General features: G+C 38.0%; 1 protein-coding gene across 4 annotated transcripts in view; it reads right to left on the bottom strand.

Moving 5' to 3' along the window:
- MYO16 (myosin XVI) overlaps window positions 1–20,299 on the bottom strand; it is a 599,178-nt gene that overhangs the window by 336,196 nt on the left and 242,683 nt on the right. For all 4 annotated transcript variants that reach the window (XM_070520138.1, XM_070520137.1, XM_070520139.1 and 1 more), the window contains exons 7-9: window positions 14,460–14,585; window positions 2,965–3,040; window positions 149–305 (exon numbers count right to left, since the gene is read on the bottom strand). In XM_070520138.1, the coding sequence (XP_070376239.1) occupies window positions 149–305; window positions 2,965–3,040; window positions 14,460–14,585 (359 nt within the window). The remainder of the gene's footprint in view (window positions 1–148; window positions 306–2,964; window positions 3,041–14,459; window positions 14,586–20,299) is intronic.

The raw sequence follows: 20,299 nt of genomic DNA, 5'->3' as shown, positions 1-20,299 counted from the left end.
TATGCAGCTTCAGTTTTCTAACTTTTAGTTGAGAGACAGACAATATTGACTGTGAAATGACTGGCGACTAGAGAGTATGACAAAGGAGAATCATTACCTCCTCAGTGAACAGGGTCTGACTCTATCATTCTAGAAAGAAGGCACTTACAGCTTACAGGAAAGCGCTGGGAGGTCACGAACAATCTCTTCATACGGCTCCTCCTCCTGTGCTAAGGCAGGAACCGATAAAGGCTCCTTCATTTTTTCTTCCCAGGCAATTTCGGCTTTCAGCAGCATTTCCTCAATATACTCAGATGCAGCGATATCTACAAGAAACAATAAGAAAATCAGAAAAAGTGGGTGTAGATAGCACAGAAAATATTTACTTTCGATAATTCTGAGATGCCTAAAATGCTAAAGTTTATCAACACACGAAACAAAATGAAAAACATTAAATGTTTCCAATATGAATAAAATTGCAGTCCTGCCATTTTAAAACACTACCTTGTTTTGCATCAGTGACATTTAATTACCAATGAAATAAAAAAATATAAAAATAATATTCACTGGGTGGTGATGTGTAAAGCATAAAATCATTGAGAAGCTAAGCTTGAGCGAACTTAGTGTCACTTTATTCTCAGTGAAACTCTTCCTTCGTCTCAGTGAATATGAATCGAAATGGTGAGAACAGTTACGCCTTCCCAGCGCCTGGTGATTTTAAAACACGTAGGAGGTAGTCTGTAAACAGTCTCCTAAATGGGCAGACATACAAATAAATACTCAGTTTGCTATTAAAACAGTGGGTCTAGCCTCTCTCCATGATCCGTTTTTTTCCCATCTGAAATATAAATAATTATATTAAGTTACAAATTACACATTAACAGTGACAGCTGAACATATTTGGGCAGGAATATAGATGTGATTACTCAAATTTACACTTATTAACAACTGAAACTGAAAATCAATAAATCCTGAAGAAAAATTCACATTAATAACAATTAAGAACCTAATGGAGGTAACTGCTCCTTTTCAGTAGTCATGACTAAACTGCATGATCACCTGCATCTATAAATTTGAGTTATGTGGCTTTACAGGCGAGCTGAGGTAATTCAGCCACCACAGCAGATATTCACACCAGGATTTCATCACCATTTGCCTTCGGTTAAATATATCTGCATGATGAGTTAGGAGAGCTCAGCTTCCTCACTGTGGAAGATTATTTCTGTCCCACCCAAGAGATATACCTCAAACTGCTTTTATCCCCCAGATAATTTTGTTATATGTCCATTCCAAATTCCAGAAACACAAAATAACAAGAATATAACAGATTATTGGTGATGATTTTCACTCGCTCAGTCATAAGGGTGCCTAGGTCACTGATCTCTTCACTATTGCTTTTATCGGATTCACTCTTCTTGCTGTTGGATGGGATGCTGGCACAGCCTGCGTTTACTTGAAACCTCTCACTGCATTAGAGCTCTTCGTCCCTTGTGTGTGAGAGAAGTATTTTCACTCAATCAACATACGTTTATTGAGAGTCACTAAGGTCCCATCACTGTGTCTCTCATGCTAATATGGCATGGAAAAGGGATGACACTGATGGTAGCCTTTGCATGACCAACATGGACAAAATTGTCTAAGAGAGTCATCATACACCAGGTCCGAGGTGACCAGGGCTGAGTCTACATGAGCAGTTTAGTCATTCACTGGGGCTTTAGGACAGTCAATTGTCAGTTGCTTTGGATGTCGGTTTTGGCACAGTTGACACTAGACCTAAGAGGTGAACGTGTGACTGGTGAGAGTCCAGGCAGCCAAGGCTCAATCATTTCTCCCTTCCCTGGGAAAGAAGCCAGGGATATGAACGAGAAAAAAGTCATCTTCCTTTGGAACTAGAGGACATGACTTATATTTCTCAATAAATACAGTTTTGAAAAAAGATAGAGAAAAGCTATAAATGGCTATTAACTCTTTCAATATTTACCATTAGGCATACTTTTGTAGATGATGTTAATATCCCTACACTATCACTAACATTAGCCTGATCTAAAGTGTCAGACTATTAAGCTATCTCATAGCGCTATTTGTTAAATCTTCAGTTTATTTTAGCAGAGAAGACGAATAAACATTAAACAAGGACACTTAATTCCCATAAAATAAGAAATAGAGCAAATCCCTCATCCTGTCTTAAACCGGAGGTTTATCAGGTAACCACACTCCCAAAGGTACAGCAAATACGAGGTCTCGGTATAAAGTGTTTTCAGGCAAGTAGAGGCATAGCAACAAGAAGAGTAAGTAGAAATAAGTCATTCAGATCAATTACTGCCTTCAAAATTGTTATATTATTTTGTTACTTATGCTGGACTTTTCTCTTCATTATTTAGAAATCTTTTATTCTTAATATACCAAAAATAACATGATTAGTAACTTTGTTATCAAATTTAAAAGCTAAAAAATGAATGTGGCACCCATTTTTTAAATAAGTATATGAATATATAAAAGAACAGTGGTAAACAGAACTCTAGATATTTTCAAAAAGATATCTGTTAAGGAAGAGTGACATTAAGATTTTCAAAGTTTTAAATTAGGTTGAGAATGAATGTTAGATTCTATTTCTTGCGGTACAAATATCTGTGCAGAAAAATTACTATTATTGTTTAAAATAACACGCATGCATTTGGTATAATGAGAAACTAGTTAAATAATGGCAAAAATATATTCTAAAGTAAGTGACGCTGCAGGAATCCCTGTCCTGGAAGTTTAAAGCGGGAAAAGCCAATTGCAGTGAAGTCCAAGGGGACTCTACCATTTAACTGCTCTCGAACATCCTCTTGTCATGAGCAGCGCTTACGAGGGTGTGAATCCTGCTAGAACTGGGGTGGTGTTCACAGAGCTTCGCAGGCGAGGCTGACTCTCATCTCCAGCTATGCTCATGAAGAATGACTTACACATGACGGGAAGGGAACAACAGAACCGCACACAACGTACCTGAGGCCTTCTCTTCATTGCAGTTCAGAAGGTTCGGATTTGCCTGATGCATCAAAAGAAGTTTCACCAGGTTTGTCTGAAACATTAAAGATAATTGAAATAGGAGACACCGGGCTGGGTAGTGAAGGTTCATCAGTAAATAACACACAGTCGCGGCCTCGAAGGGGCACTTCCATTGGAGTGGAGTGAGAATGCCTTAGCATAACCTACTAGGCTAAATGCTTCTTACTCTCCCCATTTCCAGTTCCTTCTTAAAAAACGACAGATTTTCAAACTATTTCAGCAATGAATGCATTCAAACCAAAAATTACTTATCAAATAAGGGAGGAATTGCTGAGGATTTGAAAAGGTTCACTTAACACTTTCTAGGTTTACTTCAGGGCATCTTATGGGAGGAACTATATGATATAGTATGTTTTGTTTTGTTTTAACTTAGCAATCCATGAAAGTCTCATTTGTTGATACTCTTCATTCATTCCAGCACCGTGGACAAAATGAACCTAACGTCACATTGGAGAATTAGAAAAACCTAACCTCATGCTGCAAGAATGAAGCAATTGGGTGAGAGACTAATATATTTTTAATATTTTATTATACCTACAAAGAGTATATATAACATATATGTACCATTGAGCAAGTAATGAAATAAATTCCAGTGCACCCAACTTTTTAAAATGTCATTCATGGTATCTTTGTGTTCCACCCCAAAATTATCCCTCTCCGTATTTCCCAGATTTGACCACCATCATGAATTTGGGGCTGACCATTACCTCAGAGATGATGGGTTTAACCAAGCTTCATTCATTTTTTTTCCTTTTTTTTTTTGAGGAAGATTAACTCTGAGGTAACATCTGCTGCCAACCCTCCTCTTTTTGCTGAGGAAGACTGGCCCTGAGCTAACATCCATGCCCATGTTCCTCTACTTTATATGTGGGACGCCTGCCACAGCATGGCTTGCCAAGCAATGTGTGGGTCTGCACCTGGGATCTGAACTGGTGAACCCCAGGCCACCGAAGCAGAATGTGCAAACTTAACTGCTGTGCCACCGGGCCAGCCCCTTCATTTATTCATTTTCTTGGTTGCACAGAATTGCATTGTACAAATATATCACAATTTATTCCCTTCTCTCAGTGAAAGCCATATGTAAGGCATTTATTTATTTTTATAAATAATGTTACTATAAATATACTAGTTTATATATCTTGGTGCATGCATGCACGAGTTTCTTCAGGATATATATACTTAGACATATAAAACACATTAAGTATAGAAAAATGTCTCTAATTTAAAGTCTCTAATTTTCTTGTTCTTTTTCAAGATAATTTTGTCTATATTAGGTATTCTGCATTTCCATATACATTTTAGGATGAACTTTTCAATTTCTGTAAGAAAGGCTGTAGGATTTTGATTACGATTTCTTTAAATAAATAGATACTATATTAGTTTTATATGGCTTCCTTAACAAATTACCACACAGTTGATGGTTTAAACAATAAAAATTTATCATCCTACAATGCTGCAGGTCAGATGTCTGACACAGGTCTCGCTGGGTTAAAGTTAGGGTCTTGGCAGCACTACGTCCCCTTCTGGCTGTAAGGGCAAGTCTATTTCTTGCCTTTTCCAGCTTGTAGAGGTCACCACATTCCTTGGCTTGCTGTCCCTTCCTTCACCTTCAAACCAGAAACATTGTCTCTCTGACCATTTTTTACATAGTCACATCTCCCTCTGACCCTCAGCCGGAATGATTCTTCGCTTTTAAGGACCCAAGTGATTACATTGGAACCACCAGGGTAATCCAGGAAGGTCTTCGCATCTGGAGATCCTTAACTAACCACAACTGCAAACTTCTTTGCCTTGTCAGGTTCTGAGGATTAGGGTGTGGGCATCTTTGGGGGCCACTATTCTGCCTCCTACAGAGATCTTAATAATATTCACCATTTCAACACATGAATACGGCTTACCTCTCCATCTATTTAGGTCTTCTTTAATTTCTTACCGCAATGCTTTATAGTTTGCAGTGCAGAAATCTTGTACATCTTTTGTTAAATATATTCTTATATATTTTATGTTTTTAATGCTACTGGAAACAACCTTGATAAATTCAATTAATGATTCTAGTTTTTTAATTTGGGGGAGATTCCTCTGGAATTTTTATTCTCCTTTCTTCCTTCCTAACTTTGTCTTTCGTTTCCATTTCTTGCTTTATTACATTGGTTAGAATGGGACTGGCTTTTCCAATCTGTGGGGTTTTTGCTTTTGTAACACTTGCTATGGCCTTCTCCACCCAGGCAGAGCTTCTCGTCGAGGACTTCCAAGGTACCTCCCCATCCATTGATTATTGCTTTTGTTAGTGTTCTTCTTATAAAATTAATTAGGTTTTAAATAGTCTGTCCCATTGCTAGCTTTCCCACAAGCCCATTCAAAATCATTGTTTGGTTTTACAGAGCACAAATTATTTCAGTAACACTTAAATCATGTTAAGGAGAATGCTTACATTCAGAAGTTTGCTTTTATTTCCAAATATATACAGTTTACCAAAGAAAGAGAAGTTCTCTTGGAATCTGAAAGGTGAAATACATACAGAAAATTCCTAGGACATTAAAATAGGTACACGAATGAGTTTTGTTTTATATTAAAGATCTGAGAGATTTGCTTGCTTTTAAACCATAGAGAAGGAAGAAATGGATGGAGGGAGGAAGGGAAGAAGGAAAAGAATAATGGAGAGCGGGAGGGAGGGCTGAAGGAAGGAAAAGGAGTAAGGCAAGGAGAAAAGCAGGAAAAAAAAGGAAAACCAAAAATTAGGCAAGCTTGACTTTGTTTTTCACAAATTTGAAAGAACAGCAGTAAACCTAAAAGCATTTATAGCTTTTCAAAAATGTCAGACTTTCAGGAAATCTACCAATTCCTTTGCATTTCTGAGTTCAATTCAGTCTTTGCAGAACTCCAAAGAGAAACTTGTGCAATCAGTCAACAGACCCCTCTCTCCACAGCTACAACTGTAACTGCAGAAAGCATTTAGGTCATAAAAGCAAAATGCTTCTTACGTGAAAAGCTTTAGCAATAAAAGTAATTCTATTTTATTTCCCGCTTGTAAAAATAAACATTCATGTGCAGAATGAGGAAGCTTCTCTCACTTGGGGAATTCCTTTCTTTTTGTAAAGTCTGTATTTCCCGTGCATTTCCAATTAGAAATCAGTGAAGCACACCACAGAGATCAACTAAGCTGGCCGGTGCTCATTTCAATGACTCGACTCTAGAACATTTGTTTTAACCTCACAAAAGATCTTTAGGTAAATTACTTCAAATGCAAATAGGTAGTGTGTGTAGCCCAGTGAGAATTCATCTCCATTATCAAAAGAACTTTATAATTGCCAAAGCTATCAGAAGTTAAGGTGACTTTCTGTGCATATCTGTGTGTGTGTGTGTGTGTGCCCATTAAAGGAGACTCTACATGCTAATATATTTAAACTGAAATTTAAATTCACATAAGTTGCTGAATACAGAGTTTATTCATTCTTTGGATAGTTTTATTTCGGTTTGGTTAAATTTAACGATATTAATTCCTTGGTGGTCACTTAAATTACCTGTCTAAAAAGTGAAAAAATAGCCGTGAGTTTTTGGAGATAGTTGAATTCCCCATTCGTTAACTTTCACTTAAATTAATAAAGGGAAATTATAACATTAAAGGTCTGTGGGAATTCAGAATTTGTATATCCCATGCTCATTGGGACATACTCTACATTGTAGTGAGTAAATGTCTCTAACTCAGAACTACCTGAAGGATTTCAGATCTAAAATATAAAAACGTGTAAGAAATTGTTAACATTAACTCTATTTGTGATTCGACTATGATTCCTCATCAAACAAGTAGTTCTGCCTTCACCCCTCAACATACATGCTTTCTAACCCCACCAGTACTCTGCACAATTGTCCACTCTCTTTCCGGAAACATGCCTCCTTCACTTCCCTGCAGCAGCCTCATTCTCCTACGTCCGTTCCTCCGCAGACTCCTCCAAAGGAACAAGTCTTATACTGTTAAATATGGTGTTGCTCACTGCACTTCGCTCTTGCTTGAACTCCTTTTCCATCGTGCACGATTTTTTTGAGTAATCTGTCACAGATCTCTATTTCCAGCTCTACCCAAAACCTTGCACGTGCCCAAGTTGTCTCCTGGATATCTCTGTGAGGATTTCTCCCACTGACGAACCAGTGTCCAGGTGTGTGCTCACTCACTTGCTCTTCACACATTGATTCAGTGATGCATTGAGAAAGACCAGCATCTGCTAAACTAGGACATCTCTTGATTCGACTGTTAATAAATGGTAACTGAGTACTCTGTGTCAAGCCCTGTACTGGTAAAGAAGTAGATGCTGTACCTGCCCTGAGTTCTCACAGACTAGAGGGTGATACGGACAAATGAAGAGACAATTCCAACATGTTGTGATAAGTGATGTAATGTGGGAGATAGAGGGTGTTATGCAGGGTGTGTGAGCAGAGCCATCACATCCAAACCCAGGAAGTTAGAGTAGACAGCTGGCGAAGTGACATCTCAGTGTGGTCCTGCAAGGTAAGTGAGATTTAACCACTTACCAATTTCAGGAAAAGCAAAGAACATGAAAAGGATGTACACGGTGGCATATTCCAGAAATTGAAAGAAGCTCAGTACAGATATCTCCTCCAGCCTGGTGGTGGGGAGGCAGGGGAAATAAAGCTGGAGAATTACGCAGAAGCCCAGGCACATGGTGCTCATAAACTGTGTTATGGAGTGGGCATTTCATATCAACAGCACTGGAAAGAATGTTGTGTTGAAATAGTTTGATGATGTTTGCATTTGGAAGGATCACTGTAAGTGAATTGTTGAGAACAGAGGGGAGAAGAGGCTGGGGTTAGGAGGCTGAGGGGTTAATCTTGACTTAGACATGCTGATGCACTGGAGGAGGGTAGAGGCAGTGAGGCTGTACAGACTGACTGATCATGCTTATAGTTCAAATAGCTTAAAACTATTTAGTAGGTAGAAGTTTCTGGGCTGGGTGGTTTATTAGACATGAAAGAAGAGAGAGAGGTAGAAAAGAGGATAATGCCCAATTTTGTGATGAGTAAATGATAAATCAGAGAAGGAATAACAATTTGGGGTTGGAGAAAAGAAGATGATAATTCCCTTTGTAAACAAGTTGAGTTTGAGGACAGATTGATAGAGATTTCCCACGGGGCAATGGTCCTCATGGGTCTGGAACACGGAGAGAAACAGAAGAAGGCTTCAGGAGTCGTGAGCATGTAGAGAATTCGAAACTGCAGGCTTGGAGACTCCCCAAGGGCATGCAAACACTGAGAAGAGCTGGAAGCTAGGGCAGAGCAATGGATTCATCAATCCCATATGCTCAGAAGGGTGGGAGGAAAACCAGAGAGTGTGTATATCTTTTCCAAAGCAAAGAAGAAATATTTGAAGGAAAAAAACACTCTGACTATGCCTCAATTCTCATCTACTTGGGTAAAAATGTATTTGAGAACACAAACGACTCCTTTGAACATCAAGATATGCAGGTTGTATGACACAAAACACTTCTGAAGGGAGGATATTAGATTTTAGAATTTGTAAAATTATTTTCTTATCTTTTGTTGTAGTATCTCCAATCCCATTATAAACATTAAAAATACGTACAAGCCTAGAATCAAATTTTATGTCCAACTCATCAAATTTTATTTTATGTACAACTCAGAAAAGAATCGTAAAACCTAAAGATTTATTGCGCACATAAAGGATTCAGTTCCCACTTTTAACTGAGAACAGTCTTCTTTTTCTCACTGGAAAAGTTAATATATTTCTAAAATGAAGTTTTAAACCATATACGCCATCCCAGTATAAATATAAATAATAAATATTGCTATAAATGATGAACTATCTTCTCCATAAAGGTATTTATATTTGTAAGATATTTATAGGAAAGTGAAATTGATATGAATGTCTCAGAAAATACCATTAGTCTGTCTAAAATGTTAGCATTTCTAAACCCTTTTTTTTCTGAACTGAGATACATTTATTTACAGAAAAGTTTTTAGAGTTATAAATCTCCCATGCATACAAACTGATATTCAAATAAAACCTGTTTCTAAAATATCATTTCCAAAATGAATATTAAATAGTATTTTTATGAGTGAACAATTTTTAAAAAATAATTTGATATCATATGGTATTTTCTTTTCTTTTTCTTTTGTGAGGAAGATTAGCCCTGAGCTAACATCTGCTGCCAATCCTCTTCTTTTTGCTAAGGAAGACTCGCCCTGAGCTAACATCTGTGCCCATGTTCCTCTACTTTATATGTGGGATGCTGCCACAGCGTGGCTTGCCAAGTGGTGCCACATCTGCATCCGTGATCTGAACCGGAGAACCCCGGGCAGCTGAAGCGGAACGTGGAAACTCAACCACTGTGCCACTGGGCCAGCCCCTCATATGGTATTTTATTGACAAAATAATCGAGATACAATTTACTTAAAATTTTCTATTAACATAGATCTCTTAGTAGTTCTTGTAGTCTGAATCCAGGAAGAATATTTAGATTTTGGTGTCATATATTCTAACAGGAAATCCTCACTCTAGCTCTCTGTGTTAGAGTTTTGCTTCTAGTTCTCAGTTCATCAATTTGCCCATTGAATTCCTTCAGTCACCCTGCTGGACACTGGGACACCACAGTGGGGAACGCAGCTCAAGACCCTAGTGTCTGGAGCTTATGTTCTGGTGGAGACCCCATTCAAGTATGTATAATGGAGCAAAATAGAAAAGACACATATGATCTTCAGACTCTATCCTTGGTACTGAAATGTATAAGGATTTAGAAAATCTTGAATTAATGGCTAGTCATTCTCTAGAGAAGCAGAGCATAAAGGTGAGATTATTTTTAAAATATGCCTCATTTGCATGTTATAAATGATCATTTCTGGAAAATTTTGTGTTGGTTATCTGTCTGTACAAATCTAGCAAATGTATCAACTGCCCAGGACACATCCCCAGGGATGTTCAGCCTGTTTGATGCAGTCACCTTCATCATTCTCAACAATCTTCTATGTAAAATTCCTCCTTTCAACAGAGGTTGATGGTTCTCATTGATTGAAGATCCCGGGGGCCACACTCTATGGGAGAGGAATTATTGAGGCTTGTTATGTTCACACCGCCAGCAAGTGGTAGAGCTTGTGCTCAGAGCCAGCCAGCGAGGAGGACATGGGAGTCCTCAGAACAAAGCTGGCTTCATCACGTAGTTGAGCAGAATGAAATATAGGCGTGTTTGTATGGGGGGAGTATCTGCGAAATAGCAGAAAGAATAGGGGACCCTAAAAAAATACATTGTTTTTTAAGAGTTGGGGTCAAATATTTTGCAGCTGGTTTAAAAAAATGGAGCAATCGGAAAGTGTTTAATTCACCATTAATAAATGATGAATGTTAGAAATGTAGCTGCTACACTGGAAAAGTAGTAAGAAAAATATCAATCTTAATTACTCTGCATCTATCAAAGTAAATGCAACTTTTGAATCATATTTCCATATAAATTCATGACTATCATCCTCTAGGCTGCAAACATAGATTTAGAAAACCTAAAGTTTGGGAAATTTTTCAAATGTGACAGGTAATGGGGTGAGAGTACGGATATCCACTAGTTCTCTCTGCCTTATCAGTCAACGATTCCTCTAGCTGTTGACTTTTGTGTGATGAGAATCTCCAGGAAGCTTTATGAAGGAAGAGGCAATTGCATTGGCCTTACGTTCCTATGTCGCCAAGGCTTGGCAGGCATCATGCTTGGCATATATGTTAGTCATTAAATTATCTTTTTATTGTTAAATGTAACTGTGTTTATTAAAACCAATTGCAAACCTTTTCACCATTTAGCCAATCTGTTTTATTAGTTTAATATATTCATCAATCTTTTGTCATGTTTATATAAATCATGTCTTTCTGTGACACAAATTTAATCTGACTCTGATCCTGTCTTTTAACACTTAACATATAATAAACCTCAATTATAGGCACTTTAAAAAAGTAGTTTCTTGGGTAGAAGTTTCCATTTCTGCAGAGTAGGGTTTCTTATGGATCCCTGAAAGGTCCATTCCTTATTTTCACAGAGAACTCTTGGCCTCTGAAATGGTAGGCATACTTTCTGTGTCTGTGCATTTCTTGGAAAAGGATCGGTATCTTTATCTGACTGCCTAAGGGATAAATTTCTGATAACCACTAATTCTTTCTGTCTTAATCAGTACAGCTCCCAGGAATTGGAAGTGAAACATCTAGATGTTTCTGCAAAATATGAGTGATAAAAAACTGGTTACATTTAGGCGTGTTTAATGCACAGAACCAAAGACAGCAATAGATGCCTTATAATGGAACAGTTATTTAAACCAATCTTCATTTCTACTCTGCCTCGCAGGTGGGTTTCATGTGGAAATAATCATAAATTAACTTCTTTTCATCATTCTTTATCAAGCTTTACAAGGTTTTTAGAAATAAGCATTTTTTTCCAACAGAAGCAGTTGTTTTAAAACACACGAACTTAGACTGGTTTCCTTCTGGTCCTCCTCGCTACCTACAATAAAGCCTGGAAATAATAAGCACCTCAAGAAGAACTCTGAAGAGTGGAAGGAGGAAGGTGAACTGGCTCAGGATCCCTGGAAGGGAGGAGTCGCAGAGGTGCAGGGCAACCTACGTCCTCCCATCCAATAGAAGAAGGCACCCCCGGACTTGGTATTTCCCAGCCCAACCCAGCAACAGAAGGGGGCCAGGTAGATGCATCCTTCCCCCATTCAAACCATGTCCCTTTGACAGCATCAGGTGAGTCCAGCACCATGACCGGCTAACACTAAGTGCCAGGGCAAGTGCTCTTCTTCCAGTGAGCCTGAGATTCCCCTCCCCCATGAGAAACAAGGATGGCTGGGACGAGGCACCTGCAGGAGGGAGCATACCCCACAGGCTCCAGCCCTGAAAGTCTTTATGTCCCCGTGGAGATTCCCCTACCTGACCCAGAGACTTGGGATATCCCAGCCTGGGGAAACCCCTCCCACCCATTTGGGGGCACCAAAAGGAATCAGTAGGAAGCCCAGGGGCACCAGACAAACCAAGCAGACCAAAATAACACCTCAAAAGTCTGAAAATTAAACTACCATTGGAACCACAGCCCACTGAAGTAGACAAGGACCTGCAGTGCTGAACTTCAACAGGGTGACTGCCTGCTAAAGTAGAAGATTTGTATAGGACCAAGATTCTCCAACATAATAGCCAAAATGCCCAAGATAGGGTTAAAAATCACCCATCATACCAAGGCCAGGAAATCACAACTTGAACAAGAAATGATGATTAACGACATCAACAGCAGGATGAATCATGCTAGAATTATGAGGATGACTTTAAAGCAGCCATCATAAGAACGCTTCAACAAGTAATTACAAATGCTCTTGAAACAAATGAAAAAATAGAAAAACTCATCGAAGACATAGAAGTTATAAGAAAGGAAGAAATGGAAATGATAGAACTGAAAAATCCAATAACAAATAAAATATACCAACTCATACCAAATATTTCATTGGACCTGCAACCAAACAAAAAAAACCCACATACTAGGTTCTGATAACAATCATTAAAACGTCTAGTAACAGAAATAATGACATATTTAGTCCAAGGCATATCTTTATAACAACGTTGTTAAATCTAGTCCTATTCCCCTAGAATTCACTATGTTCTGAAAGTGATTAAAGGGAACCGATTTGTTATTCTTTGAAATGACGTCTGACCCCAAATTTAAAAGTCCAATCAGGAAAAGTGAAAAATTAGGTAAAATGAAAGCCTAATCCATTCAAGCTCGGGTAGTGTTCTGTTACATTTTACCAAGCTATCACTCACTTCCAGATTTAGCTCCTTCCAGAAGCAATTCCTGACAATAATGGGCACGTTTTGATAATTCACTGATTACCATTTCTTCAGCACATGCCAACACGTTGTATTCTAAGAAACAGTACTTGCTTACATGTTCTCTTTTCTATTTTTTTTACCAATGACAAAACTTCTCACCTGGTGTATCCCAGTATGCTGCTGTGGCAGAAATGGAGTACTGATGTATTGATGGTGTACTGAGGTATCTATCCCCCAATACTCCAGTAGTCTAGTGCGACTTGGGGACCCTGGACATCTGAGGCCAATGACTTCAGCCACCCGCAGCCTCATCCCCTTAATCCATCCATTTACTTACACACACTCACTTGCTAAAAGCACATTTTGGGGGTTGTTAATAGCCTGTTAAAAATATTTATTGAGGGGCCAGCCTGGTGGTGCAGCGGTTAAGTGCGCACGTTCTGCTTTGGCGGCCTGTGGTTCACTGGTTCAGATCCCGGATGTGGACATGGCACTGCTTGGCACACCATGCTGTGGTAGGCGTCCCACATATAAAGTAGAGGAAGATGGGCACGGATGTGAGCTCAGGGCCAGTCTTCCTCAGCAAAAAGAGGAGGATTGGCAGTAGTTAGCTCAGGGCTAATCTTCCTCAAAAAAAAAAATTATTGAATTAATCTTTTTCTAAAGGAAATATTGTCAAAGCAAACAATGTTCTTACTAGTTTGAAAGATCTTCCCTAAGCAATGTGTTTTTTCTAAAATACTTGAAATGCAAACACTTTCAATTCTTTCAACAATGACACTACTCAAATTTTATGATAGATATTTTGCATACCAGTTGGTATTTAAAGAATTTAACTTACTATAAATTCAATGAATGTGCTTCTTACCCCAAACTAATGTTTGGAAATCAACAAGTTTAGCTGCAATATCCATATAAATGGAAAACTGAGTTATTTTTCACACTATTACTACTAAGAATTCTCTAACACAAAACATTATACAAATTTTATAAGTTGATTTTAATATCAGTGAGTTATTATGAACATTACTCAATCACATTCACCCATACAAATAATTTAAAAATAAGTTGGAGTTTACTTCTTCTTCACAATATAATGGTACCTCACAAGAAATTAACTTGTACAATAGTAACTCAAGATGTATTAGCTATAGTCAAAAATCAATTCAGAGGAAGAACTCTGCTACCCATCCTTCATTCATTAAAATGAAACGTAATTTATAGAGAAAACTAAAATTTAATTTTGCTTTACACCTGCTAATTGTAGAAAACAACAGAATTATTGCAGACTCAAGCAATTGTAAGCTTATAAGGCTATATAACATTAAGAAAATAGTGTTAAGTCCATTCTATAAAGAATGTTTACAAGTTTCGATTATTTCTCCACTGATTTTGATTACAATATACAGAATCCTCAGGGATGTAGATTATTATGTGTCCTTCTAAATGTTTTTTTTAACCATAAAAGTATTTGTTTAGTAAAGTGATGCTGTTAAAAGTCAAATTACATATGATTAGTGCATGATTTTAAATAAAAATAAAACTAAATATGAAATGATACATTGATTATAAAGTGATTTTTTAAACATAATTCAGGAAATCAGTTTACCTGGCCATACTTTGCTGCCAAATGGAGTGGGGTCCAGTACTGATTATCTACTATGTTGAGATCTCCACCATGTTCCAGGAGAAGAGATACCACCTCCTTGTAGCCACTTGCACACGCCATATGCAACTGCAACAAAGAGAGATTTTGTTACTTACCTTAAAAAGAGCAGTGACGCCAATACAGTTTATTCAATAGCTTAAAGAGAGCTATTTTATAAAGTATTCGATCTAAAATATAGAGACCTTTAAAAAAAGAGAAGATATATGTAATTTTATTTATTTGGTACAAGCGGATGTCATGATTCTTTGAAAAAGGCTTATGGGTTAGTTTTTTATTATTTTCCTTCTGACTTTGACAATCTGCACTTTTTCATATAATTTCTATTTCCCTCTCTAGTGCCCCCTTACGTAGCCGTCATTTTAACATTCTCTCGGTTTAGTTTCTTACTGCAATCTGAGATCTAGAAATGAGGCCTCAGGAACTAGAAAGACGAGACCAGCATTTGGAGAATTTTTCAGATGGGGGAATTCCTGTTTCTAAGGCAGCAGCTTTTATTCGTGAGTAAACTATCATCACATCCAATTTAAATTAGTTTATTAAGTAACTGCATGATTGAATTTGTAATCATAATAATTAAGAAGAGGGAACTATAAGGAAAAGAAAAAGAAAAACTAATTTAAAAGTAGTAAAACATGACTTCTAGGTTTTGTAGCATGGAATTTTGTAGGTCTCTTCCATTTTTATCAGAAAGACAAAATTACAATAAAGTCAAAAGCCTTATTAAATATCTAGATTTTGATACAATTTAGCAAAAACATTTGCTTTTCTACCTCTATACTTAATTACGTCTTCAATCTACAGTGACACTTATATGTATATTTCTTGTACTTTCAACTATACTAGACCAACAAATATATTCACCTAATTTAAGGCATAGAGATTAAGAGATCGTTTCATATCAATCTTCTTATAATTTGTTACATACAGAATTCATCATTAATATTCTAGTGAACAGTCCGAAGAATAATATATCCACAGGGATTTTAGAGAAATGTAATTTTAAATACTTGTTCTCCTAGACAACTAATCTTTCACCTGCTTCTAAATTTGTTCAACATTATTAAATGATCAGTCAATGATTGGCAGGTTACTCTGTGCCATATGCACTAACATCTGGATCTCAGAATTTCACTTCTAGTCTAAAACTACATTAAGAATGGGTCCATCGGTTGATTAACACCTGATACTAATGATGTCAAGGTCATAGGATCAGCCCCTTAATGAGTAGATTTGCTTTCTGTGCAGCAAAAATTGGGTTTAGCCCAACTCCCAGTCAGTCATCTTATGCCCTGCTCCCAAGGAAAAGACTAGAAGGAAAACATTCTTGACTCACTTAGTAGAAAAGCTATCCAAACATGAGCTACCAGTGATATCTATGGAGGCGGGCAATTTAATCCTAGGTAATTTCAAAACAAAAACCCTACCTTTGAGTACTTCCACCTCATCACAATGTACTGGAATTTGTTAAAATCATCATAACAAAATACCAGGAGCTTAGAGCCCTTACCTTCATTCTATCAGCGATCAACTTCTGAATCCATAAGCAAGTCACTAGACCCCATGGAGTACAGTTTCTCATCACTAAAATTAGCCTTAGAGTTAAAAAATTTAAAAAAGTCTGTTTTTGAAGTGGAATGTATACTCCTCCTTGCCCTGACCAATCGCTGGAAGACATCAAGTGCCAAAATGGAATAGTGTTTATCACTGTGGTGTCTCAGAATTCTCCTCTCCTGCTATTGCACAGGGTCTTATGAGAAACACAGAGGTGGTGGTTGTTTCTGTACAGAACTAGCAGCAGCTATTTGAAAGCACAGTTCTCATGGAAAATTATCATGAGTTGGAAATAGCCCATCTAGTTACCATGTAGGACAGGACATTAGAGTGGTTCCACAAACATGATGCACAATTATAAATTATTTCATCTATTCTGTACAACCTGTAGTACAGTTATCATTGTCCTGATTTTGCGGTTGGGAAACTTGTGGCTTAGATAATTTAAGTAATTGGTCCAGGGACACATGGCCATTGTGGTCTGAAACCAGTTCTGATCTCCAGCACTGACATTTTGAAGTAGCAAAGGAGAGTGGACATCCGAGTTGGGCAGGCTAGAGTATAATGCTGCAGTATTAATACTCCTAACAAACCCTGCACTCATCCCATAAATTTATGGATTTTTTTGGCTTTTTTTTTTCCTTTTCTGAGGAAGATTTGCCCTGAGCCAACATCTGTTGCCAATCTTCCTCTTTTTGTTTGAGGAAGATTTGCCCTGAGCTAACATCCTTTGCCCATCTTCCTCTATGTTGCATGTGGGTCACCACCACAGCATGGCCATGGATGAGTGGTGTAGGTCCATGCCGAGGAACTGAACCCTGGCTGCCGTAGTTGAGCACGCTGAGCTTAACCATTAGGTCCTGAAGGAGAATGTTTGTACCCATTCACACTCCATCCAATAGTATGTGAGAGAACTCATTTGCATAGAACTTTAGCTTTTCTTGTCCTCACTATTATTTATTTCTAAAATGATTGCAAATAATTCCCACGTATTTAATTCCAACAATGCCTCCTTTTACATATTTATAGGCTAGTTGTATTTTTTCTTTTGTGAATTGACTCTGATTATTATTTTTTAAATGTTTTTATTGAGAGATGGTCATCCTTTTTTATTAATTTCTATGAACACTGCATATTTTAAAGATATTAACACTTTTAAATACCTGTTGCAAATATTACTCCTGGTTTATTATCTGCCTCCTAATTTTGCTCACTGTTTGACGCATAAATGTCAGTTTTAATTTCCGTGGTAGTCAATGACATGAATATTTCCCCTTGTCTTTTCTCCTCTTATTTTTCTATTAGAAGGGCCTTTGTCAGTTAGGCTTAAGTCCTTTCTTCTATGTAACGTAGAAAATAGGTGCTAATTATTAAGTCTCTTACTCACTCTTGTATTTGTGCATCTCATTTTAAAAAAAAAATCTGCGTGTAAAATTTAAAATACACCCCCATTGGATTTGATCTTATTTAAGGTCTGTGACCCCACGAGTCTAAGGCTGGAAGATCACTCTGAGGCTAATGCCATCTTTTGATGAAAACTGTGTCAGGAGTAAATGAAAATCACTCTTGAGGCATAGCAATTCAAATACGTATAAGGATTAATGCAGATTTTTAACCACTAATTTCAGATCTCCCTTAATCTATATTTGTAGGAGAATGCTAACAGAGGACTTCTCCTATCTCAGTATTGACCCAAGGATGAAGACTATATATAGATACATATCATATCTCAAAGTGAGACCATATACGGAAATTTGAAAATAGTCGTCCAAAAACTGCTTAGATGACTTTTGCCCTCTACCTCAAAACTGAGAGCATTATAGGTTTCAACTGGAGATAAAATGAGAATGAAAATGTTGGACAATTTTTGCAGAGAACTGCCAGTGTGGTAGGAGTCCACTTCCTCCTCCCACGGTGTGTGTGTGGTGGAGGGAGGGACCTGAGTTCCTTCCTGCTTTCAAGTCAAGAGAGACTGGCTTCAGCGACCCTCTAGAGAAGTTATGTGTCCTTGGCAGCTTGGCGGAGATACCATGACTGTTTTTGATCCCTGCCTAGTAAAAGTGAAGGGCAAGAGACGGGCTGGCTATCTGCTTTGGTGTGCAATGAAGGGGCGTTATTGATACATTCAGATCTATATGCACACTTATGAGTTTGCAGGGGAAAAAATATACATGGAAGTTTTTCCACAGGCAAGCTGTGTTCATTTCTGTTTCTCTGTCAGAGGGATGCCTGAGGGAGCCAGCACGGCTCAGCAGAGAGAGGCGGGAGTATCAGCGGATTTCCCAGAGTTGAGGCAGGTGTCAAGGACCATCATGATGAACTGCATCCGCCCAGATCTGGTGCCGGCTACAGAGTCCCAGTGAGGGGCTTGGGAGGTGGTATCTTAAGAACCCCCTCATCCTCGCAGGAGAAGGAGTCAATTTCTTGCCCAGAGAGCATGATATATCATTTCAAGAAAGGTCAAGTTGAACCTTCCTGCTGTCATTGCGTCTCCTCTTGCCCATCTGTCTCCTCCGCTCTTCCCCTCCTTCAACTTCAGCAACAGAGAAGAGGAAGAAAGAGGCAGGAGTGGCAATGGTTGACTGTGTGCACTCTCCCTTCCATGGACTTCCTGATCTGACACTGGGCTACCCGGGAGTAGGTTCAAGATTTAACTGAAATGAGGGTTTACCACCTGGGCCCACCGGTCCCCACAGGATCTGTGCATAGAATTCACAGGGTTTGCAAACTTGGGTGAGAAAATGGTTAGTTTTATATTTTTCTAGCCCCAACTGAAATTTAGCAAATTCTTCAGTGATGAACATAGGCAGCACACTCGTGATATTAAAGAAATCCTAATATTTTCATATGATGTTTCTGTTGTAGCAGATATCTCAGAATATTACTCATGTTCAACTCTATTCTTAAGTCATGGTAATTATTAGATCTGTTAGTGTGTTAATAAAGAAGCACATGTGTTACAGATCACAATTTAATTTTAATATTATGGTTACTGTGTTTCAACATAATTGGGTTTACTTGTAATTTGGGCACCATTTTTTACTACATTAAAAACATTATTCTGGGAGCCAACTGGTGGTGCAGCCATTAAGTTCACACGTTCCACTTCAGCGGTCTGAGGTTCGCTGGTTTGGATCCTGGGTGCGGACCTACGCACCACTTATTAAGCAATGCTGTGGCAGGCATCCAACATATAAAATAGAGGGAGGCAGGCATGGATGTTAGCTCAGGGCCAATCTTCCTCAGCAAAAAGAAAAAAACCCCCAAAAAACCAAAAACTCATTATTCTGACAAGGAATCCATGATCAGATGGTAGATGGCTAAAGTGGAGTACAGCAAGAAGATAGTGAGCCCTAACTTCATGCAAGCCAGGAGTTTTCATTTTTACATGGGTCCAGAGACTCTAATCTCTAAAGTGAGGCTATGTATCGTGACATAAAGTAACCAAAGAGCTTTATTCCCTAAAAATGACCAGAAACCTAACAGCACTGGCTGAGGCTTCATCCAGAAGTAAGGATTGAACCACTACTACTGAAATACAAAAGGGGGACAAAAATAAAATTGCGTGATATTTGCATCTCATGAATAATTCTTTTCCAACAAACCAAGTAAATACGCCTTAAGGCCAAATGTGATATATCAAATCCTGTGACAAAACAGTAAAGAACCAGCATCTCCAGAATATATATGCTGGTTATAACAGTAGTATTTTCAAAGAGTATTTTTTTATATATACTCAAACTTAAGAACTCATTTTCACATGCTTGGTAACATGACTTTTTTTGGAATTGTATCCTTTTCTGAGGCCTTTGTTTTCATTTAAGAAGAATATTAATGTAAACTAAGTGACCTTTTTAAAAGACCTATGTTATGTTTGGTTATTTGATTGAATATTCTAAGAAAGGAAGAAAAAGTAACATAAAGACCATCTTACTAGAAGTTTATTCCTATTGAGCTTTTTTTTTGTTGATAGTTTCATCTCTTGTGTGCATACAATTCAACAGTAAGGGAAATTATGCCCAATTTTGAACCACAGATGACATTCCGACTGGAGATATAAAAATCAGCTTGTGGACAAAAGTGTCTTCTTCTTGTTGTCATAACAATAAACAGGAACATACGCTAGACATGCACCCTACAGAGAGACAGCTCCAGGGATGGCAGTCATTAACACAATGGACTGACCACCGTAGACATGAGAGTCCAGCTGAACAGTCTCTTGCTAAATG

The sequence above is a fragment of the Equus asinus genome, chromosome 11 (assembly GCF_041296235.1).
Source record: "Equus asinus isolate D_3611 breed Donkey chromosome 11, EquAss-T2T_v2, whole genome shotgun sequence".
In the NCBI taxonomy this organism is placed as follows: Eukaryota; Metazoa; Chordata; class Mammalia; order Perissodactyla; family Equidae; genus Equus; species Equus asinus.
The sequence above is the reverse complement of the archived record's forward strand: the minus strand, read 5'-3'. Positions and strand labels throughout refer to the sequence as shown.